Source organism: Cherax quadricarinatus, chromosome 6 (assembly GCF_038502225.1).
Source record: "Cherax quadricarinatus isolate ZL_2023a chromosome 6, ASM3850222v1, whole genome shotgun sequence".
NCBI classification, from domain to species: Eukaryota; Metazoa; Arthropoda; class Malacostraca; order Decapoda; family Parastacidae; genus Cherax; species Cherax quadricarinatus.
Genome location: NC_091297.1, coordinates 42,974,428 through 43,000,190, shown reverse-complemented (window position 1 = coordinate 43,000,190; position 25,763 = coordinate 42,974,428). Strand labels below are relative to the sequence as shown.

General features: G+C 38.6%; 1 protein-coding gene across 1 annotated transcript in view; it reads right to left on the bottom strand.

Moving 5' to 3' along the window:
- The window catches only part of eIF3a (eukaryotic translation initiation factor 3 subunit a), a 221,254-nt gene extending 195,724 nt beyond the window's left edge, over nucleotides 1–25,530 (bottom strand). Inside the window, exons 1-7 of the mRNA XM_070081388.1 lie at nucleotides 25,353–25,530; nucleotides 24,554–24,750; nucleotides 24,085–24,258; nucleotides 23,414–23,539; nucleotides 14,848–14,988; nucleotides 12,194–12,446; nucleotides 10,329–10,509 (exon numbers count right to left, since the gene is read on the bottom strand). Of these exons, the coding sequence (XP_069937489.1) occupies nucleotides 10,329–10,509; nucleotides 12,194–12,446; nucleotides 14,848–14,988; nucleotides 23,414–23,539; nucleotides 24,085–24,258; nucleotides 24,554–24,750; nucleotides 25,353–25,404 (1,124 nt within the window). The 5' untranslated portion in view covers nucleotides 25,405–25,530. The remainder of the gene's footprint in view (nucleotides 1–10,328; nucleotides 10,510–12,193; nucleotides 12,447–14,847; nucleotides 14,989–23,413; nucleotides 23,540–24,084; nucleotides 24,259–24,553; nucleotides 24,751–25,352) is intronic.
- Nucleotides 25,531–25,763: the final 233 nt, after the last annotated feature.

Genomic DNA, 25,763 nt, shown 5'->3' with positions numbered 1-25,763 from the left:
TCTTATTGAAACTTGGGCAATGTATGACGGAAAGATCTTTCTTAAAATATGTACACCAAAATTGAAAGAAATCGGACCATAAATAATGGAGTTCACTTCAGTCATTAGCCGCCTCTTAGCGGTATTTTCATATGGTTTTATTCTCGTTTTTTTTGGTCTCATTTGATAGAATGGAAGATACATTACAGAAACAGATATTATTTTGATTGGTTTCACAATGAAAAGTGCCTTGAAATTGAGATCCAAGTAGCAGAAATGTTTGATTCTTTGGCAATATTCAAGAGTGAACATTCCAATATGCAGTCATGAACGGGTTGATATTATTTATACAGTTACAATAATGCAGTAGTCTTCATAACAGTAAATCTTCTATTTTTTGTGTGAATAAAAATTACAAATTATTTATATTGTAATAATATAATAATAATACGTTATAGGTAGCAGGCTGGTAGACAGCAACCACCCAGGGAGGTACTACTGTCCTGCTAAGTGAGTGTAAAACGAAAGCCTGTAATTGTTTTACATGATGGTAGGATTGCTGGTGTCCATTTTTTTTTTGTCTCATGAACATGCAAGGTTTCAGGTACATCTTGCTACTTCTACTTACACTTAGGTCGCACTACACATACATGTACAAGCATATATATACATACATACCCCTCTGGGTTTTCTTCTATTTTCTTTCTAGTTTTTGTTCTTGTTTATTTCCTCTTATCTCCATGGGGAAGTGGAACAGAATTCTTCCTCCGTAAGCCATGCATGTCGTAAGAGGCGACTAAAATGCCGGGAGCAAGGGGCTAGTAACCCCTTCTCCTGTATATATTACTAAATGTAAAAGGATAAACTTTCATTTTTCCTTTTGGGCCACCCCGCCTCGGTGGGATACGGCCGGTTTGTTGAAAGAAAATAATAATACGTACAACAACAACAACAACAACAACAACAACAACAACAACAACAACAACAACAACAACAACAACAACAACAACAACAACAACAACAACAACAACAACAACAACAACAACAACAACAACAACAACAACAACAACAACAACAACAACAACAACAACAACAACAACAACAACAACAACAACAACAACAACAACAACAACAACAACAACAACAACAACAACAACAACAACAACAACAACAACAACAACAACAACAACAACAACAACAACAACAACAACAACAACAACAACAACAACAACAACAACAACAACAACAACAACAACAACAACAACAACAACAACAACAACAACAACAACAACAACAACAACAACAACAACAACAACAACAACAACAACAACAACAACAACAACAACAACAACAACAACAACAACAACAACAACAACAACAACAACAACAACAACAACAACAACAACAACAACAACAATAATAATAATAATAATAATAATAATAATAATAATAATTACTTTTTTTTCAGTTTACAATTATGGCCTCTTTAGGTAGTATAGGTTGGTAGACAGAAGCCACCCAGGGAGGTACTACAATCCTGCTAAGCGAGTGTAAAATGAAAGCCTGTAATTGTTTTACATGATGATAGGATTGCTGGTGTCCTTTTTTTTGTCTCGCATAAACATGCAAGAGTTCAGGTGCATCTTGCTACTTCTACTTACACTTAGGTCATACTACACTTACATGTACAAGCATATATATATACACACCCCTCTGGGTTTTCTTCTATTTTCTTTCTAGTTCTTGTTGTTTATTTCCTCTTATCTCCATGGGGAAGTGGAACAGAATTCTTCCTCCGTAAGCCATGCGTGTTGTAAGAGGCGACTAAAATGCCGGGAGCAAGGGGCTAGTAACCTCTTCTCCTGTATATATTACTAAATGTAAAAGGAGAAACTTTTGTTTTTCCTTTTGGGCCACCCCACCTCGGTGGGATACGGCCGGTGTGTTGAAAGAAAGAATAATAATAATAATAACAATAATAATAATAATGGTTTTTATGGTTGTATTCTCAATTTTTTTTGTCTCATTTGATAGAATGGAAGATATATTACAGAAATAAATATGATTTTGATTGCTTTCACGACGAAAAGTACCTTGAAATTGAGCTCAACATAGGAGAAATGTTTGATTGTTTTGGCTATGCTCAAGTAATGAATGCAGTAATGAATGGGTTGACATTATTTATACAGTTATTGCAATAAAGCATAAAAGTAAATCTTATATTTCTTGTGTGAATAAAAATTGCAAATTATTTATATTGTAATAATAATAATAATAATAATAATAATAATAATAATAATAATAATAATAATAATAATAATAATACGTATAATAATAATATTTTTATTATTTATTATCACACCGGCCGATTCCCACCAAGGCAGGGTGGCCCGAAAAAGAAAAACTTTCACCATCATTCACTCCATCACTGTCTTGCCAGAAGGGTGCTTTACACTACAGTTTTTAAACTGCAACATTAACACCCCTCCTTCAGAGTGCAGGCACTGTACTTCCCATCTCCAGGACTCAAGTCCGGCCTGCCGGTTTCCCTGAATCCCTTCATAAATGTTACTTTGCTCACACTCCAACAGCACGTCAAGTATTAAAAACCATTTGTCTCCATTCACTCCTATCAAACACGCTCACGCATGCCTGCTGGAAGTCCAAGCCCCTCGCACACAAAACCTCCTTTACCCCCTCCCTCCAACCCTTCCTAGGCCGACCCCTACCCCGCCTTCCTTCCACTACAGACTGATACACTCTTGAAGTCATTCTGTTTCGCTCCATTCTCTCTACATGTCCGAACCACCTCAACAACCCTTCCTCAGCCCTCTGGACAACAGTTTTGGTAATCCCGCACCTCCTCCTAACTTCCAAACTACGAATTCTCTGCATTATATTCACACCACACATTGCCCTCAGACATGACATCTCCACTGCCTCCAGCCTTCTCCTCGCTGCAACATTCATCACCCACGCTTCACACCCATATAAGAGCGTTGGTAAAACTATACTCTCATACATTCCCCTCTTTGCCTCCAAGGACAAAGTTCTTTGTCTCCACAGACTCCTAAGTGCACCACTCACTCTTTTTCCCTCATCAATTCTATGATTCACCTCATCTTTCATAGACCCATCCGCTGACACGTCCACTCCCAAATATCTGAATACGTTCACCTCCTCCATACTCTCTCCCTCCAATCTGATATTCAATCTTTCATCACCTAATCTTTTTGTTATCCTCATAACCTTACTCTTTCCTGTATTCACCTTTAATTTTCTTCTTTTGCACACCCTACCAAATTCATCCACCAATCTCTGCAACTTCTCTTCAGAATCTCCCAAGAGCACAGTGTCATCGGCAAAGAGCAGCTGTGACAACTCCCACTTTGTGTGTGATTCTTTATCTTTTAACTCCACGCCTCTTGCCAAGACCCTCGCATTTACTTCTCTTACAACCCCATCTATAAATATATTAAACAACCACGGTGACATCACACATCCTTGTCTAAGGCCTACTTTTACTGGGAAAAAATTTCCCTCTTTCCTACATACTCTAACTTGAGCCTCACTATCCTCGTAAAAACTCTTCACTGCTTTCAGTAACCTACCTCCTACACCATACACTTGCAACATCTGCCACATTGCCCCCCTATCCACCCTGTCATACGCCTTTTCCAAATCCATAAATGCCACAAAGACCTCTTTAGCCTTATCTAAATACTGTTCACTTATATGTTTCACTGTAAACACCTGGTCCACACACCCCCTACCTTTCCTAAAGCCTCCTTGTTCATCTGCTATCCTATTCTCCGTCTTACTCTTAATTCTTTCAATTATAACTCTACCATACACTTTACCAGGTACACTCAACAGACTTATCCCCCTATAATTTTTGCACTCTCTTTTATCCCCTTTGCCTTTATACAAAGGAACTATGCATGCTCTCTGCCAATCCCTAGGTACCTTACCCTCTTCCATACATTTATTAAATAATTGCACCAACCACTCCAAAACTATATCCCCACCTGCTTTTAACATTTCTATCTTTATCCCATCAATCCCGGCTGCCTTACCCCCTTTCATTTTACCTACTGCCTCACGAACTTCCCCCACACTCACAACTGGCTCTTCCTCACTCCTACAAGATGTTATTCCTCCTTGCCCTATACACGAAATCACAGCTTCCCTATCTTCATCAACATTTAACAATTCCTCAAAATATTCCTTCCATCTTCCCAATACCTCTACCTCTCCATTTAATAACTCTCCTCTCCTATTTTTAACTGACAAATCCATTTGTTCTCTAGGCTTTCTTAACTTGTTAATCTCACTCCAAAACTTTTTCTTATTTTCAACAAAATTTGTTGATAACATCTCACCCACTCTCTCATTTGCTCTCTTTTTACATTGCTTCACCACTCTCTTAACTTCTCTCTTTTTCTCCATATACTCTTCCCTCCTTGCATCACTTCTACTTTGTAAAAACTTCTCATATGCTAACTTTTTCTCCCTTACTACTCTCTTTACATCATCATTCCACCAATCGCTCCTCTTCCCTCCTGCACCCACTTTCCTGTAACCACAAACTTCTGCTGAACACTCTAACACTACATTTTTAAACCTACCCCATACCTCTTCGACCCCATTGCCTATGCTCTCATTAGCCCATCTATCCTCCAATAGCTGTTTATATCTTACCCTAACTGCCTCCTCTTTTAGTTTATAAACCTTCACCTCTCTCTTCCCTGATGCTTCTATTCTCCTTGTATCCCATCTACCTTTTACTCTCAGTGTAGCTACAACTAGAAAGTGATCTGATATATCTGTGGCCCCTCTATAAACATGTACATCCTGAAGTCTACTCAACAGTCTTTTATCTACCAATACATAATCCAACAAACTACTGTCATTTCGCCCTACATCATATCGTGTATACTTATTTATCCTCTTTTTCTTAAAATATGTATTACCTATAACTAAACCCCTTTCTATACAAAGTTCAATCAAAGGGCTCCCATTATCATTTACACCTGGCACCCCAAACTTACCTACCACACCCTCTCTAAAAGTTTCTCCTACTTTAGCATTCAAGTCCCCTACCACAATTACTCTCTCACTTGGTTCAAAGGCTCCTATACATTCACTTAACATCTCCCAAAATCTCTCTCTCTCCTCTGCATTCCTCTCTTCTCCAGGTGCATACACGCTTATTATGACCCACTTCTCGCATCCAACCTTTACTTTAATCCACATAATTCTTGAATTTACACATTCATATTCTCTTTTCTCCTTCCATAACTGATCATTTAACATTACTGCTACCCCTTCCTTTGCTCTAACTCTCTCAGATACTCCAGATTTAATCCCATTTATTTCCCCCCACTGAAACTCTCCTACCCCCTTCAGCTTTGTTTCGCTTAGGGCCAGGACATCTGCAAAGCTCCAGGCGGACATCAACCAAATCTTTCAGTGGGCTGCAGAAAACAATATGAAGTTCAACGATGAGAAATTTCAATTACTCAGATATGGTAAACACGAGGAAATTAAATCTTCATCAGAGTACAAAACAAATTCTGGCCACAAAATAGAGCGAAACACCAACGTCAAAAACCTGGGAGTGATCATGTCGGAGGATCTCACCTTCAAGGACCATAACATTGTATCAATCGCATCTGCTAGAAAAATGACAGGATGGATAATGAGAACCTTCAAAACTAGGGAGGCCAAGCCCATGATGACACTCTTCAGGTCACTTGTTCTATCTAGGCTGGAATATTGCTGCACACTAACAGCACCTTTCAAGGCAGGTGAAATTGCCGACCTAGAAAATGTACAGAGAACTTTCACTGTGCGCATAACGGAGATAAAACACCTCAATTATTGGGAGCGCTTGAGGTTCCTAAACCTGTATTCCCTGGAACGCAGGAGGGAGAGATACATGATTATATACACCTGGAAAATCCTAGAGGGACTAGTACCGAACTTGCACACGAAAATCACTCGCTACGAAAGCAAAAGACTTGGCAGACGATGCACCATCCCCCCAATGAAAAGCAGGGGTGTCACTAGCACGTTAAGAGACCATACAATAAGTGTCAGGGGCCCGAGACTGTTCAACTGCCTCCCAGCACACATAAGGGGGATTACCAACAGACCCCTGGCAGTCCTCAAGCTGGCACTGGACAAGCACCTAAAGTCAGTTCCTGATCAGCCGGGCTGTGGCTCGTACGTTGGTTTGCGTGCAGCCAGCAGCAACAGCCTGGTTGATCAGGCTCTGATCCACCAGGAGGCCTGGTCACAGACCGGGCCACGGGGGCGTTGACCCCCGGAACTCTCTCCAGGTAAACTCCAGGTAATATATAATAATAATGTACTACATGATGATAATTATAATAAAAGACGGCTCCAAAAGGCCATCACTAGATGGCAGTGTTTACCACAACAAAGAGGGAGCGGTTGTGGCCGCCTCCACCCGTTATATAATGACATTTTATTAGTTCTAGAGTATATATTAGGTTTCTATGTTATTTATATTGTTTATTATTTCATATTAGATGAACTGTGATAGATAAATAAGCCATAGAGTTGATAGCGAAATATTCAAGTAGTATTTTATCCTGTCTCCAGACAAACTCTTGTCGGCCGCCGCCGCCATCACATATATGACATTTTATTCATTCTAGAGTATATATCAGGTTTCTATGCTATTTATATTGTTTGCTATGTCACATCAGATGAATTGTGATAGATAAATAAGCCGTAGAGTTGATGATAGCGAAATATTCAAGTAGTATTTTGTCCTGTCTCCAAACAAACTCTCGTCTGCCGCCGCCACATATATAATGACATTTTATTCATTCTAAAGTATATATCAGGTTTCTATGTTATTTATATTGTTTGTTATGTCATATTAGATGAACTGTGATAGACAAATAAGCCGTACAGATATTAGCAAAAATTTTCAAGAAGTATTTTGTCTGGTCTCCAGACAAACTCCCATCCACCAACGACACCGCCAATACCACTACATGAATTACATATTTTATTTATTTTAGAGTATATATCAGGTTTCTATGTTATTTATATTGTTTATTGTCATATTAGATGAAGTGAGATAGATAAATAAATAAGCCTTCGAGTTGATATTAGGGAAATTATTGAAGTATAGAATTCCACCAAAACGGATTAATTGCATTTCAATTAATTTAAATGAGGAAAATTGACTCTGCAAACAAGCAAATCCAGTTGCGAACAATGTCATGGAACGGATTAAACTCCCAAGTAGAGGTTCCACTGTAACACAGTGGAACCTCTACTTGCGAGTTTAATCCATTAAGGTATGAACAGATGTCTTCCTCGAGGGGCCAGGCCAAGGTTTGGCAGAAGGTAACTCGACACCGCCACCAGCCTTGAAATTCTGCAACCAGGTCCTCGCTGAACGCTCACACACACCAACATTCTCCACTATTTCTTTCGTCTGGTGCCCAGCTTTGTGAAGCCCTATGATTTGAACTATAGTTTCAGGTGTTAAAGACTTCCTTTTACCCATAATCAAAGATGTACAGCCCCAAAACCAAAGGGAACACTGGATGAAAGAGGGGGCAGATGAGAGACAAAAGTGCAACACTTCCTCTCACCACGGCAGCCACGTGAGCAATGAGAAATCACTGTGAAGTGTGGTGGCAGGCCGTAACGTCGTGCTAACGGCTGCATCGCATCAGAATGCACTTACGAAAAAAGACCCCCCCCCCCCCCGTATGGTAGGCCTTTTTCATCACGGCATTGTGTCGTGATGCTCACCCGGCAGAATGCCGTGACAAGCACTGTATTTCTACATTTGCCAAATGTGATACTACCTACAACTGGTGCACCTCCCCTGCCTACAGTGTATAAGCCACTTCTTCGCACATATGCTGTATTTTTTTCAAGATTGACTGATTACACTGACTCAAGGCTGAGGGACTGATTACCTCAAACTCCTCCTGTTCACCAGTCTCCTTTGTATGGACTGAAGCCACTGTGTGGCAAAACGTTTCCTCATTAAAGATACCTCAGTGTTGCACATGTCTAATTTATCAACTTGTTGGTGCTCTGAACCACTAATCTACATCTCTGTCTCTGCTTATCTGTCTTTCTGTCTCTGTCTCCTTGTCTCTCTCTGTCTGCCTGTCTGTCTCAGAGAGCCACTCATGAACCAACAGGTATTACACACGATGCAGAGTTGTCATGTCCGATTCCTAAACAAGTGAAAATGTGTATTACTTGCCAGTCATGCTTATTATGCATTATATCTACAAGCACAGTATAGCACTCTGTCTGTATTTTTTAGGTTATCCTAGGTAATTTACACTATGTATAACTGTATTTTTGTGTACCTTTGAGACAGAGACAGATATATAGACAGAGATAGATACAGACAAAGACGGAGATAGAGACAGCCAAAGTCAATTAGCCAACCAGCCTGCCAAACATGTATTACACATTCCAGAATTCTCTTTACATAAGGCATAGGTTATAGGACATTCTGGCAGGATGACAGTACCAGTGGTACCAAAATTGAAAGGATGTTGCACATTTGTTATTATCAAGGTTTTTCTATATTTCCTCGACCACTTGTGGCGAAATCCACCTCAAAGCCACTAAACACGGGGTCAACATCACTTTCCTCTTAACCCTTTCAGGGTCGACAGGCCCTCCCCTAAACTTGCTCTCAGGTTCAGAAATTTTTCGGAAAAATAAAAAAAATATGAAATGACAGAGAATCTTTTCCCGATTGCAATGACACCAAAATTATGAAATCTGATGGAAAACTTGCGGAATTATGCTCTTGCGAAGTTAGCTGCCTTGATGATGTTTAGGCATCGGCGATTTCGCCCACTTTGAGCCCTATTTTCAGCCAATTCCAATGTACAGTGGACCCCCGGTTAACGATATTTTTTCACTCCAGAAGTATGTTCAGGTGCCAGTACTGACCGAATTTGTTCCCATAAGAAATATTGTGAAATAGATTAGTCCATTTCAGACCCCCAAACATACACGTACAAACGCACTTACATAAATACACTTACATAATTGGTCGCATTCGGAGGTAATCGTTATGCGGGGGTCCACTGTACTAGTCAACAAAAATCATAACTATTTCACTACAATTTCATTTTTTCTATCGAATGAGTACAAGAAACCACCCATTTACTGATTTCAACTATTCAATAAAGTGGTCAGAAATTGGCAATTTTGCCAATTTCACACAAATTTTAAAAAATACCAATTTCCAAATAGGGTCCAGAATAAACAACAGACATTCCTGGCACTAAAATAAAAAAATTTCTGTTCATCAGTCATGTCCCCAGGCCTCTCATACATTTCTTTTGCTTTCCACTTTGAATTTTTATTCTCACAAAAAAAAATAGAAGATTTACTGTTATGCAGGCTACTGCATTAGTGTAGAAATGGTATAAATAATATCAGCGCACTTGTGAAAAAATATTAGACTCGCCAGTTGACGTGTATTGGACACATGGCATGATTTGTTTACTTTTAAACTTTGGCAAAAATCAAACATTTCTGCTACTTTGATCTCAATTTCAAAGTACTTTTCATTGTGAAACCAATTAGAATCATCTCAATTTCTGTAATATGTCTTCCATTCTATAAAATGAGACCAGGAAAACTAGAATACAACCATACATAGCTTACAAAAATACACTGCAAAGTCGGTTTTAAAGCAAAAACACAGTCGGAGTTTTTTTTTTTCTCATTATGCACTGTGTGCTGCAGGTTTTTTTTTATACCGTGCACACTGACCACATAGTCCTATTCTTTCACATGTAGGCCTACCAGCTTTCTCTCGCTAGATTTGAAGGAGCTAGATTTTATGCGTGCAAGCCGTACTAGTACGGCACCAACCCTGAAAGGGTTAAAAGGGTAATGTTAATAGGACATGACATCAGTGAATGCTTGGTGTTTTCCATGCTGTTTACTCTAGCTGGCGCTTGGTTCAACTGGTGCTCCCACAACGTACTAAGTGATCCCAGATTTTTTTAATACTGCACACACCGAGTCTATGCTGACTAGGCATCTCAAGCCAAACGTGCCAAATTTGGAGGCAGGAAAAATAAAACGTTGATCTACGTTTAGAATGCTAGCATTAACAACGTAGATCTACGTTTGGACATTTAGAGATTAAAAACTTCTCAGCCATCTGAATTAAAACTTGGTAACCCAACACCGTCTTCTAATTTCCACACTCCAATGTCTCTGCTTAATGTTCAAGTATCACAATGCTCTCAAACATGCCATCTCCATGCATATTTTAAATCCAAAAAGTAAAAATTCTCTGCTCTTACCTGATGAGGGAGACACGTGTAGGTGGTTTAGGAAGGGAGAGAAGGGTTGCCAACTTATCAATTTTCTCAAGTGCTGACTTTTCTGTCTCGATGAATCTATCAAACTCTGGATGAGCTGAAGGCAATGGTATAGCGAGTGTTGCAATCAACACTATTGATGCACGCTTCCCAACTTCCTCAGCTAAAGTGAAAAGATACATGAATGACTACAAAAATAACCATTTCTCGTACAATTTCAAATGTTAACACACTAGTTACACCTTTATCTGAATGACTTTGGGAATAATTGGAATTTTGGGTACAGCATAATCTAGATATAACAGACCCCAATTTAAGATTTAATGACAAATTCTGTGGCCTGACAATGTAAATAAACAAAGGACACAGTTAAAGCCAGAATAGTACATTACAGTTAGTCCAATTTGTAAATTTATTTTGGATTTATTGGACTCTCTCCATTAAATTTAGAATTTTGGATTTATTGGACTTTCTCCATTAAATCTAGAATTTTGGATTTATTGAAGTTTCTCCATTAACCCTTTGAGGGCCCAGACCCCCAATCCGAATATTCCCCACAGGGTCCAAGAATTCTCTCTCTCAAAAAAAAAACTTATGAAATAGTAGAGAATCTTTCTGAAGCTAACAAAAAAAAAGTACAAAAATCTGATCAAAAACCGATGAAATTATGCCTTGCAAATTTTGCTCTATCAGCGATATTTACGCATTGCGATTTTGCCCACTTTAAGTCTTATTTTCGGCCAATTACATTGTTCCATTAGCCCAAATTCTTAACTATTTTGCTACTATGTTTTCCATTTTATCTACTGAACACAAGAACTTGTCCAATCAACCATTTCAACTACCCAATCAAGTGACCAGAAATTGGTAATTTGGCCAATTTCACACAAAGTTCAAAATATTCAAATTTCAAAATAAACAATGCAGGCATTCCTGGCACTAAAATAACATTTCCTTTGTGTATTAGTTACATTTCCAGGCTTTTCAGATGAATTCCATTTTGATTTTTATTCACACTAAAAAATAGAATATTTACTGTTATGCAATATTGTAATTAGTGTATAAATAATATCAGCACATTTGTGAATGCACATTAGACTCACCAGCTGACATAAATTGGATGCATTATGTGATGTTTATTCCTGAACATTGGCAAAAATCAAAATTTGCAATACACTGAGCTCAATTTCAAGCTATTTTCAGTACTAAAACCAATCAAAATCATTTCTATTTCTGTAAAATATTTTCCATTCTATCAAATGAGACCAAGAAACCGCAAATACAACCATAAAAACCATACGGAAATAAACTGCAAAGTCGCTGTTGTAATCCAAAAACACAGTTGAAGTAATTTTTTTCTCATTATGCACTGCATGCTCCAGGATTTGTTTTATAAAGTGCACACTTACCACATAGATGAACTCTCTCATATCTAGGCCCAAATTTACCACTCACAGCTTATCTGAGTAAGCTGAGCTCATGACATAGTACTATGGCTTGGACCCTGGCTTCGAAGCCGCAGAACTACGGGACAGACCCTCGAACGGTTAAGTCTAGAATTAAGTTATGGAAAAAAGGATATGCACCATCAAATTCTCTTAAGCAAAAAATTAGGAAATTTTCTACTAAAATGAGAAGCTTTTTGCATTTTAAAAATTTGTTTTAGCTGACAACTTAAAAATATACACACACATCTTAAAAAAGCATACGAACAATGCTGAAAAAAATTGAAAAAATTCACAAATTTTTGAAGCAAATACTGTAATAAACAGATCTATTCTTGTTAACTCAATCATTACCTAGAAATACCACTTCTTCCTCTCTCAAAACTAATTCAATGTCCTCACCTGTAATATTCTTTTTCTGGTCTCTCAACAACTGGAAAAGTTTGAAAAGGGCAGCAGCATGGAACAGCATATTACCAGCTTTCCAAAATACAAGAGAGAGCTTCTGATAATAAGAAGCCATCACATGTGGTTTTGGCATCTTCTTTGACTTTGTCATGAGGTCTGAAATATCTTCAATGGCCTTGTAAGCCTCCTGCCATAACTCCATTTTGATAGCATAAGTCAACTGCTCCAAGCGTGTCTCAAGGTTCATCTGTAAAAGAAAATAAATTATTAAATCAAATTAAAACTAAACATTTAAATTGAGTCTTATTAATCATTCACATATAAAACGCACATACCCATTCAGTCTAAACAAAGATAATTTGCAACTCTTTTATTATGAAATGGGGACACCTATTTCATATTTCAAGAGCTAAAACCAATCTTGCTTACAGTCATCCCTTGTTATTCCTTTAGTTCAATCTTTTGAACTCTTCTAACCATCTTTATTTTCTGATTCAGTACAGTAGTCACATTCACTCTGAAGTAACTGTTCCCTACAATTTTTTCTTCTTCTTGTTCATCATGTTGAAAGTAACTGATTTACAGTTAGGATATACAGCAACTGCAAATACTGTTATGCATTCTTATAGTCGCCTTCTAAGGAATTGAGCCTGATAACTCAGCCTAGGATAAAAGGTGTAAAATATATTGTGGAGAATTTCTCTCATTTTAAGCACCATTCATTATCAGACAGCAAATACAGCTTCTCCTCACTTAATGACTGAGCTCTGTTCCTAAGACCATGTCAGTAAACGAATTCATCACTAAGTAAAGAGCATAGTATAATGGTAGTGGGTTTGTGTCAACCATCTCTCACACTGTTTTCATGTCACCTCTGTACCATTTAAAAAATTTGTTATATTTTTAAATATTTATACAGTAGTGTACTCTTTTTTCATTAACACATCAGCCATTTCCCACAAAGGCAGGGTGGCCCAAAAAAGAAAAACTTTCACAACTGTTCACTCCATCACTGTCTTGCCAGAGGCACCCTTACACTACAGTTATAAATCTGCAATATTAACACCCCTCCTTCAGAGTGCAGACACTGTACTTCCCATCTCCAGGACTCAAGTCTGGCCTGCCAGTTTCCTTGAATCCCTTCATAAATATTACTCTGCTCACATTCCAAAAGCACAACAAGTCCTAAAAACCATTTGTCTCCATTTGTTCCTAAGACGCTTGCGCATGCTTGCTGGAAGTCCAAGCCCCTTGTATACAAAACCTCCTTTACCCACTCCCTCCAACCTTTCCTAGGCTGACCTCTACCCCACCTTCCCTCCACTACAGATTTATACTCTCAAAGTCATTCTATTTTGTTCCATCCTCTCTCCGAACCACCTCAACAACCCCTCCTGAGCCCTCCGGATAATAGTTTTGGTAATCCTGCACCTCCCCCTAATTTCCAAACTACGAATTCTCTGCATTATATTCACACCACCCATTGCCCTCAGACACATCTCCACTGCCTCCAGCCTTCTCCCTGCTGCAACATTCACCACCGATGCTTCGCACCCATATAAGAGCATTGGTATAACTATACTCTCGTACATTCCCCTCTTTGCTTCCATGGACAAAGTTGTCTCCACAGAGTCCTCAGTGCACCACACCTATATACCCTCGTCAATTCTATGATTCACCTCAATTTCTTAGATCCATCTACTGACACATCCACTTCTAAATATCTGAATACATTCACCTCCTCCATACTCTCCCTCAAATCTGATATCCAATCTCTCATTACCTAATTATCCTCATCACCTTATTCTTTCCAACATTCACTTTTAAATTTCTTCTTTTGCATACCCTACCAACTCATCCACCAACCTCAGCAACTTCCCTTAAGAATCTCCCAAAAGCACAATGCTATCAGCAAGAGCAACTGTGACAACTCCCACTTTGTGTTAGATTCTTTATCTTTTAACCTCACACCTCTTGCCAACACCCTAGCAACCACTTCCCTTAAAACCCCATCTATAAATATATTGAACAACCATGGTGACATCACACATCCTCGTCACACATCATACTTTTATTGGGAAATAATTTCCCTCTCCTACATACTCTAACCTGAGCCTCACTATCCTCATAAAAACTCTTCACTGATTTCAATAACCTAACCCCTATTCCATACATTTGCAACATCTGTCACACTGCCCCCCTATCCACCCTGTCATATGCCTTTTCCAAATCCATAAATGCCACAAAAACCTCAACCCTTATCTAAATACTGTTCACCTATATGTTTCACTGTAAACACTTGGTCTAAACACCCCCTACATTTCCTAAAGCCTCCTTATTCATCTGCTATCCTACTCTACATCTTACTCTTAATATTGTAATCAACAGAATAGAGGAAATCAGCTCTGATACACATTATTCAGGTACGCATACTGGTCAGAGAGCCTGTCCTAAGTCCAAGGCGTTGGTAAAAGAGTATGTCGCTAAGTGAGGAGAGGCTGTATTCAGAAAATTTAATTGTATTTCAACTCCATCTTGTACTCAATCACACATTTATTGCGATTTCTTCTGTACACTATAGTATATATCCATTCCATAAAAAATAATTACCATTAAAACTAATTAAATCAGGTGGCTAGTGTTATTACCTGCTGAGTTTCTGGGTTATTAAGGTTGACTGCAGTCGCTGACCCCTGCTGCTTCTGGATGTGGGACAAGTGTGTACGTAAGTTATCGCAAAGTTTACGAAACTCAGTTTTACGGGTGTACTTCTCACAGAACTTGAAGGCCTGGGAAATAAGTTTAAAGAGATATAAATATCTGAAGGTTCCAGTTGTAAAACAGTCAACATAAATGTGCAAGTGACTTGTAGATATGTGTATGGTGTGAGAAGACTGTGTTATGATAGTGACTGAGTCAGGGGTTCTGCAAGTGAAAGTGAGTTCCCTGGATATTTAAGTGCCACACAAGATGCGAAGCATAGGAGATTTAGATGGGCCATACAGAGAAACACTAAAGCTGAACCAATGAAACATGAAATGTGACAAGATATGGGTATATGGAGCGGAGGGTCAATGGTTGGTGAGCAGTAATGTAAAACAATTCTCCACTCAGACCGTAAAGATCCAGTGACTTAATGCTACAGTGAAGCAATGTTGTTGGATATTCAGTGCTACTTTGGTAGTACACTGCAGTGTATCCCTTAAATTCATTCGCATATTTTTCTGCTGCACGTTTGTCTGAACTTGCAGCCTCACCATACCTTACAACACTGTGTATGCCACTACGCTTCTTAAATCTGTCAAACCAGCCTCTGCTGGCCTTGAATTCACTAACATCAGCACTCATTACAGGTATTTTCTTTATGAGATCATCGTGCAACTTCCTTGCCTTTTCACAAATGACTGACTCCGAAACACTATCACCCGCTAACTGTTTATCGTTGATCCACACCACCAACAGCTTCTCAACCTCTTGAACTGTTTGTGATCTACTTTTGATTAACATGTCAACACCTTTTGCAACATCAGCTTCCTCAATTTCTTTTCTCTTCACCAGGATAGAAGTGATTGTTGTTTGCTTTTGCCATAAATCCTGGCAAGCTCCACAACTCGCACACCATTCTCATATTTTTGCACTATTTCTTTCTTCACTTTCTTTACCAAAGGGGTGCCACTAGATAGTTTCTTTGGGCCCATGATGGCTTATTTCACAGTCGCACTTAATAAACAAGCACCAAACACAATGAATTAACTGTGAAATGTTTGGATGAGTGCACAGGGTAATGTTCACTCAAGGATAAACAAAGCCAGACTGACTCTCAACGCCTGCGTGGGGAGGCAAGCAGGCGTGGACAGGCAGACAGGCAGACAGGTCTGGTACACTTGATGAAACATGGGGCACAGTGCGAAACTTGGGACATATCTGAGCCGAAAAAAGCGGTCTAAACTTGAAGCCGCCAACACTCAGGGCAGACGAAACTCGGGGTTCCACTGTACCACTGAGACAGCTAACTTCATGATAACGTAATTCTGCGAGTTTTCCATCAAATTTCGTACTTTTGGCTTCATTAACTTCACAAGATGCACAGCAAAAGCTCAAGAGATGTTTACAGCATGTGCGTTAGTTGCTATACTGACAGACCCACGCTGTGGACTCTGGTGATCACTTGATCCCATCATTGTCGGTCGACAACCTAGACCAAGTAAGAAAACTAGGACCAAATTCCTTGTTTGAAAACCGATCTGTTTGACAACTAGTCCATTCAACAACTGAGGTCCCACTGTACTTTCATGTGTATTTAGAACACGTACACATGTATTTATATGAACATGAATACATGTGTAGTATTTACATATGCAGTTTTTTTGGATGCGTGTGCAGATTTATTCATAGAATGTGTGTATATGTATGTATGTATGCACATGTACACCGCTATACAGTAATCCCTGAGTTATGATGGAATGGATTTATGATAATTTTGTGTTACAATTTGCTTTCTTAATTCCTTTAAGTTGCAATGAAAAATTGAGATTATACACATTTATTTGATTATGCCTTTTTTGTGTTTCCAAGTCATCATGGCCCCTGAAGTGCACAGCAACCATGCAATCTCTTAAGATCAAACAGTGAAAAAACACGATGCAGTGCCCAATCAACTGGGCTGTGGTTTGTATGTTGGACTGCATGTGACCAGTAGTAACAGCCTGGTTGATCAGGCTATGATCCATGGGGAGGCCTGGTCAAGGACTGAACCGTGGGGTGCGTTGACCCTAAGAACAACCTTCATGTACATTCTGGGTAGGTATGAGTTAGAATCAGTGTACTGATGTGAGTATGGCTTTCCACAATCAACCATCTCTATTATCAAGCAAAAAAGACACTATAAAGGATATTAAAGTGGCTGACGAATCTAAGCTAGTGCAAAAAGGCAGAGAAATTATCATAGAGATGGCAGTATTTTTGTTATTATGGATAGGAGAGAACCATATGACGGGAGAGGCAGTGCTTGCAAGTTGTATCCATGAGCATATAAAATGCACTTCTGGGTCTTGAAACAAAGTACCAAAATAAAAAAAACACACATTTTTGTACTGGTGTGAGTATGGATTTCCACAATCAACCATCTCTATTATCAAGCAAAAAAAGACACTATAAAGGATATTAAAGTGGCTGACGAATCTAAGCTAGTGAAAAACGGCAGAGAAATTATCATAGAGATGGCAGTATTTTTGTTATTATTGATATTAGAGTACCATATGACACGAGGGGCAGTGCCTGCAAGTTGTATCTATGAGCATAAAAAATGCACTTCTGGGTCTTAAAAAACAAAGCGCCAAAAAAAAAGATACACATTTTGGGGTCTGAGTTGCAATACAACTTCTGGGACCACTGTATTGTGTACATGTGAATACAAGTATGAATTGTGTGTGCAGATGTATGAATGTACTTATGCCTACATGTACTATTTTTTTACACTTGGATATGCATCACTGCATAAGTACATGTGTGAGAATACATGAATGTGTTTTTTTGTGTACACACTGAGTGACTACTTTATTAGGTGTACCTGTACATCTGCTTGTTAACCCTTTGACTGTCCAGACTCCTGAAATTAATATTGCTCCCAGTGTCAACCTTACCTTTTGAAATGGTAGAGAATCTTTTTCTAGAGGTAATGACAACAAAAATGTGAAATTTAGTGGAAAACTTATGGAATTATATAAATGCAAAGTTGCAGACTGGGTGCAATTTATGCATGGGCAATTTCACCATATTTGATTCCTTTTTTAAGTCAATTCTATTGTTCTGCTCGACCAAATTTTTAGACATTTCACTAGCATGCCTTACGTTTTATCAACTGAGCAAAAGAAACAGCTCATTCAATCACCATAAAAAAAATTACCCTCTAAACTGCACAGAATTCAATAATTTGGCCAATTTTACACAAATTAAAAAAGTCAATTTAAAATCAATTTAAAAATAAACACTGTAGGCAAGCCAGCCACTAAAGCAACATTTCCTCTGTTCATTAATCACTTCCTTTGCCCACCCTTATATTACACTTGCACTTCATTTTGAATTCATCATACAAAATCCTGGATAATAAAAGAACTGAAACAGGACAGATAAAAACCCATAAAATAGACCAGAGACGGGGGGCCTCGCCCATCTTCAGAAAACACATTTCCACTAATTTAAGCCCAGTTTCAAGCTACTTCAGTAGTATGTCTTCCATTCTAACAAATGATTAAAAAAAAAAAAAAAAATCCAGAAAACCCCTCAATGTCACTACATGGCAGGTTAGGTTCCAGGCCACCACCGTAAAGCAGAAATAGCCGTAAAGTGCTGGTAGGCAATTGAACAGTCTTGGGCCCAGGACACTTACTGTGTTGTCTCTCAGTGTACTCGTGGCGCCCCTGCTTTTCATCAGGGGAATGCTGCATCTCCTGCCAAGCCTTTTGCTTTCATAGGGAGTGATTTTCGTGTGCAGGTTTGGTACCAATCCCTCAAGTTGAGACCTTCTAAGTGCATATTATCATGTATCTCTCTCACCTGCATTCGAGGGTATACAGATCAAGGACCTTCAACCATTCCCAGTAGTTTAGGTGCCTTATTGTACTTATGAGTGCCATGAAAGTTCTTTGTACACTCTCCAGGTCTGCAATGTTACCAGCCTTGAAGGGGGCCGTTAGTGTACAGCAGTATTCCAGCCTAGAGAGCACAAGCAATTTGAAGAGAATCATCATGGGCTTGGCGTCCCTAGTTTTGAAGGTTCTCATTATCCATCCTATCATTTTCCTAGCAGATGAGGAAGATACATTGTTGTGGTCTTTGAAGTCGAGATCCTCTGACATTATCACTCCCAGGTCCTTCACATTACTTTTCCGCTCTATTGTATGGTTAGAATTTGTCTTATACCCTGACACACTTAATTCCTTCAAGTTTCCCATATCTGAGTACAGTGGACCCTCAGTTAACGATGCCATCGGATAGCGATAAAATCGGATACCGATACGTTTTTGCGTCAAAATATTGGCTCGGCTAACGATAAAAAACTTGGTTAAGGACATTCATCCAGAATGTGTCTGTGCGGCCTTAGCTGCCCAGGCCGCCTGGCCACTCCAGTGTGCTATTGTTTACAAGCCAGTGCAGACGATTCCACGTGTACATGCAATATATTTTGTATTATTCCATTGTTTTTAGTGCTTGTAAACTGCTAAATAAGCCACCATGGGCCCAAAGAAATCTTCTAGTTCCAGTCCTGTGGTAAAGAGGGTAAGAAATACTATTGAACTGAAGAAAGGGACCGCAAAATACAAAAGTGGAGTTTGTGTCTCCGAGTTGACCAGGTTATATGACAAACCCCATTCAGCCATAACTACTATCATGGCCAAGGAAAAAGTAATCAAGGAAACTGTTGTTGCAAATGGTGCAAATATGCTTACAAAACAGAGACCACAAATACTACTCAAAGATGTGGGGAGACTGTTGTTGGTGTGGCTTAACGAGAAACAATTATCCGAGAAACAATTAACCCCAGAGGGTTAGCCACCCAGGATAACCCAAGAAAGTCAGTGCGTCATCAAGGACTGTCTAACTTGTTTCCAATGGGGTCCTTAATCTTGTCCCCCAGGATGCGACCCACACCAGTTGACTAACACCCAGGTGAACAGGTAAAAATGCCTGGAACTAGTGCTCATATTGGTAAATTTAAGGCCAGCAAAGGTTGGTTTGAGAGATTTAAGAATCATAGTGGCATACACAGTGTGATCAGGCATGGCGAAGCTGAAAAATTCCAACCTCAACAAGTGTTCAATTGAGACGAAACAGGCCTGTTCTGGAAGAAAATGCCAAACAAGACCTACATTACTCAGGAGGAAAAGGCACTCCCAGGACACAAGCCTATGAAAGACAGGCTAACTCTCATGTTGTTGTAATGCTAGTGGGGATTGCAAAGTGAAGTCTTTACTCGTGAATCACTCTGAAAATCCCAGTGTGTTCAAGAAAAAGTCTCATCAATGCAGCAACAGCCTGAGCTTGCTACCACCTGCAGCTCATAAGACTGCCATCCCCACGAGCCCCTTTGGGGCGGGGCAGATGATAGACCAGAGGCCTAGCTTCTCCCTACGAGCCCCGTGAGGGCGGGGAATGTGGCTAGGCCTGGGGACACTTGGTCCCAAAGATGAGGAGGTACTTGTACCTCCTCCCATGGGACACTTAAGTCTCGAGACACTCCCCAGATAGGGAGCCAAGGCCGGGTCACCACTACTTGGAAAAGACCCAGGCCGGGAGAATACCAGCGAATAAATAAAAAAAAAAAGTCTCATCACTCATCGATACTCTTCGATAAAGGTAAGTGTCATTTTAACATTTATTTATGTATTTATTCTGCATGTCTCATTGTTTTCTGTGTAGGGAAATGTATATTTCTGTAAAAAAAATTATTTTTTTTTTAATACTTTTGGGTGTTTGCAACGGATTAATTGGATTTCCATTATTTCTTATGGGGAAAATTAATTCGGATAACGATAAAATCGGTTGAGGACAAGCTCTCTGGAACGGATTAATATTGTTAACTGAGGGTCCACTGTAGTTGAAATTTCTCCTCGTTGAACTTCATATTGTTTTGAGTGGCCCATTCAAAGATTTGGCTGATGTCCGCTTGGAGTCTGGCGGTGTCTTCGATGGAGGTAACTGCCATGGTAATCCGGGTGTCATCCGCAAAGAAAGACACGGAGCTTGAGCTTACATCTCTATGCCAGAAATGAGGATTAGAAATGGAATGGGAGCGAGTACTGTGCCTTGTGGAACAGCTTTTTACCGTGGCTGCCTGGGACTTCACTCTATTTACTTTTACTCTTTGTGTTCTATTTGTCAGGAAGTTGTAGATCCATCTACCAACTTTTCCCGCTATTCCTTTATCATGCATTTCGTGTGCTATTACACCATGATCACACTTGTTGAAAGCTTTTGCAAAGTCTGTGTATACTACATCTGTATTTTGTTTATCTTCTACAGCATCCAGGACCTTGTCATAGTAGTCCAGTAGCTGGGACAGACAGGAGCGACCTGCTCTAAACCCGTGTTGCCCTGGGTTGTGTAACTGATGGGTAACTAGGTGGTTGGCCATCTTGCTTCTTAGAACCTTCTCAAAGATTTTTGATTTTTGTGATAGGCCAAAATTTTCTGCTCACATCATATCTGAGGGAGCTGAGCTCAAAAAGTAGATCTACATGAGTAATGATGGAGCCAATAATGTAAGAGACAGTGAAAGGATTAAAATCAGAATACTGTATTTTAATTCACCAGTCTCACACAATGTCTCATTTCTACAAGTGATTTTTAACCCTTTCAGAGTTTCCAATGTACTAGTGCGGCTTACGCACCCGGGTTATTGGCGTACTAGAACGCCTAAATTCTAGCTCCTTCAAATCTAGTGAAAGCTGGTAGGCCTACATATGAAAGAATGGGTCTATGTGGTCAGTGTTCACAGTATAAAAAAAATTCTGCAGCACACAGTGCATGAGAAAAAAAAAACTCCAGCAGTGTTTTTGGTTTAAAACAGCGACTTTGCAGTGTATTTTCATATGGTATTTATGGTTGTATTCTAGTTTTCTTGGTCTCATTTTATAGAATGGAAGACATATTACAGAAATTGAGATGATTTTGATTGGTTTCATAATGAAAAGTACCTTGAAATTGAGCTCAAGGTAGCAGAAAGGTTCAATTTTTACCAAATTTCAAAAGTAAACAAACCATGCCAAGTGTCCAATACACATCAACTGGCGCGTCTAATATTCTTTCACAAGTGCACTGATATTATTTATACCATTTCTACACCACTTCTACACTAATTCAGTAGTCTGTATAACAGTAAATCTTCTATTTTTTGTGATAATAAAAATTCAAAGTGGAAAGCAAGAGAGATGTAAGAGGGGCCTGGGGACGTGACTAATGAACAGAGAAAATGTTATTTTAGTGCCAGGAATGTCTGTCTTGCTTATTCTGGACCCTATTTGGAAATTGGCATCTTCTGAAATTTGTGACATTGGCAAAATTGCCAATTTCTGACCACTTTATTGGATACTTGAAATCGGTAAATGGGTGGTTTCTTGTACTCAATCGATAGAAAAAATGGAGTTCTAGCAAAATAAATATGATTTTTGTCGACTAGTATAGTACACTGAAATTGGCCAAAAATAGGGCTCAGTGGGCGAAATCGCCGATACGTAAACATCGTTGAGACCGCTAACTTCGCGAGAGCATAATTCCGTAAGTTTTCCATCAAATTTCATACTTTTGGTGTCATTATGATCGGAAAAAGATTCTCTATCATTTCATGAGAAAAAATAAATTTTTTTCCGAAAAATTTTCGACCCTGAGAACGAGTTTAGGAGAGGGCCTCTCGACCCTGAAAGGGTTAATACTATAGCATAATTAGGTGAGGCACTTTTTATAACCAAGGTAAGGAGACACAAAGAAAATACATTTACTTTCATTTCCCACAAGTTTTTCTAGAGGGACACAAACACCATAATTCAAATAACCGACCAAACTGTAATCAACGAAAAGCAGAGTTGCATAAAGTACACTAGGGAACTTTTCTAGTGTCTTAAACCCTATCCATAACTCAATGCAGAAGTTATTCGCAAAACCGTGTTTGTGTTCATACCAACAGTGAAAAAACTTAAATACATCTCATACTTAAATACATCTGATTATGGGGCATAACAAGTGCATTTAGTGTGTAATATTGTTCACAAAGTACCATGCATAAACTGTAAATAATAGTACTACAACTGCACATTTTAAACAATGGGGAATGTTTGCTTTGATCTCTAATACTCAAAGTGTGTTCAAACTTCTTCCGAAGAATTCCCAGTCTCAAATATATTTAGGATGTAAATTCAATGCTTTACCTGCTCATGCCAAAATGAATTTACAAAAAGTTATACGTGGAAATAGTGCTGACAGTAATGTTTATGCAAGCTTCACTGAGTTTTAGCACAATGCTGTAAAATGATGCACTTGACCTGTATATTTATTGTAGATTTTTACACCTCGCAGTAAAAGGTAAGATCAGGATTTTCATCCTTGAAAATAAAGAAAAAAAATCACAGATGTTTAGGGCACTCTTGGGGATTAAAATACAGCAAAGCATATACTGAATACAACTGTAAATGTTTAACAATGTATACTTAAATTTCATACCTGCTTAGCAATATCATGATAAAGTCGTTCAACACGAGAGTTGGTACGCAGGAGTTCTAAACACTGCCGGTAACTCTCCCAAAGAAATTTGACCCATGGTGTTAAGATTGTCCTGTCACTACGGTCCTGTTAAGGATGACGCAAAAAAAAAAATAAATATTAGTGTTACACAGTTCATTTTATATATAGTACATAAAATGCTTGTTGGTACATTATATCATTAGCAGTTTCTCAATACTATCATATATTACCTGAAAAACGTATGAACCCATCTACATAAACAGCATATTCTCTATATAATACTGCAATCAGGAAATATATTAACAGAATTTCATTGCCTCCACCATCTTTGCTACAAAAAAAAGCTTCACAAAGTCTTTGGCCCCCACATCATTAGTACATTTTGATTCACATCGTCTTTCCAATTACATTGTATTCTACCAAGTACAGGTGCTTAGTACTAAATATCAAAGACTTGTTACACTATACCATTTTCTCAATGGGCAGCAGCTCCCATTTCCCACATACCATAAATAATTATCCACTATATTTAACACCAATAAATATATGTCATTAAGTAAAAATGAATGCAGTATATGTATTAAATCGTCAAATAAAATTTACGAGATGTACCTACAAAATGAATGCATGCTATTGCTTTCAAAACGAACCTGAGCATCCTCTCCTGATACAGCAGACAAGAGAATTTCTTCTGGTGTTGCCAGGTTATCCAGATCATCTACATCTACAACAGCTTGATGACTCTCTTTCCGCGCAGCTTCTGTCCGCTCATCAGCAAGTGATAAGTAGTGCCGCACGACAGTCTCCAAGGATGATACATTTACCTGAGAAATTTTTAAATTTATAACTATGAAGTATGCTTCTTCACTTGTTAAAACATTGATAAACACCAATAATTAGTGATTACGTGCTTACATAAATTAAAGCTCCATAAAAATTAATATTACATATATGTGGGAGTTAAATATATTGATAATGTACTCCTACACAAGTCCATTCTTTTGTATGTAACTCTACCGAGGACAGGCACAAATGCAGCAGAAAACACAAGTGGAATATCAATGACTTTCCTGAAGGTGCTACCTTTTAAAGCAAGGAAAATAATTAAAATAAACTCACACTTTGGAAAATGTTTCGATACTGGTAGAGACCTTCCTTGGCTAAATGAGACTTCTTAAGGTCAACACACAACTCCAGATACTTGAACATGATAGGTTCTAGGAGTTTCTCAGAGTAAGTGTTGCGCATCTTGCCTCGTTTGATGACCTCATAAAGGACCTCCAAGGCCCGATTAGGTTTCCCAACATCAATGAATTCTGAAAATGTATAAAGTTATATTTATTCAGGCTCCTACTGATGTATAGCTAATAATGTTTATTTATTACACAAGCAGAAGCATCACAGTATCATGGTGAATGAACAGAAATAAAAAACAATTGTTTAACACCTTTGCCACATCAAGCAACATTCTCTACAAGTGTCACTGCTAAAATTAGAGAATTTAAAAAAAAATCCAGACAGTTATCCCCCACTGAGGTAAGACGAACTGAAAAAGAAACAAATACTTTCACCATCATTCATTCAAAGCACCAGTAGGCCTGCTGCAATATTCCTTATTATTGTGTTCTTATCCAGAAATCTTGAAAAATGTACCAAAATAAACCGACTGTAATAAAAAGTTGACAATAAAATCACTGTTACTGATTAAATAATCTCCACCCACGACACGTCTACAAATGGCTATTCCCAAGGAAACTTTTTACTCTATCTACAACACGAAGAATAATTAAAGATATGTTGGGTGAGTCCAGATCATTAAGAAGCACATTAAGAAGCACATTTTGTGTGAGGTTCCTGGCAGCTGGACCCAACATAAACATGGCCTCTAAACATGACAATATTCCACCTTATTACTCACCACTCGCCCGCTTAAGAGCATTTTCCGGGCGTTGATACTGTCTCGACATCATCAAGAATCTATTGCATGACACACAGAGTGTCAAAAATAAGCAACAAACTGACTTTTATGTGGAAAAAATCAGCAATATTGGTTGTGTCACACGCTGCTCCGCCGCCTCGCTCTCTTGAAAGGAAATGACGGGATGAACACAACATCTTATAAAATATTTAATTATTTTAAGTGCAATTATTTGTTTCTCTCTTGAATTTATTTATGACGTAACTAAAATAATCTGATTGTGAAAATCATCCAAGTACCTTCGTGCAAGTTTTTAAAAATACCATTCAGAAAGCATTATTTTTTTTCATTTATTACGCGTATAAAGTAATAATTTTCATTTGTTTGAAAAATAATTTGCTTGAATTATCA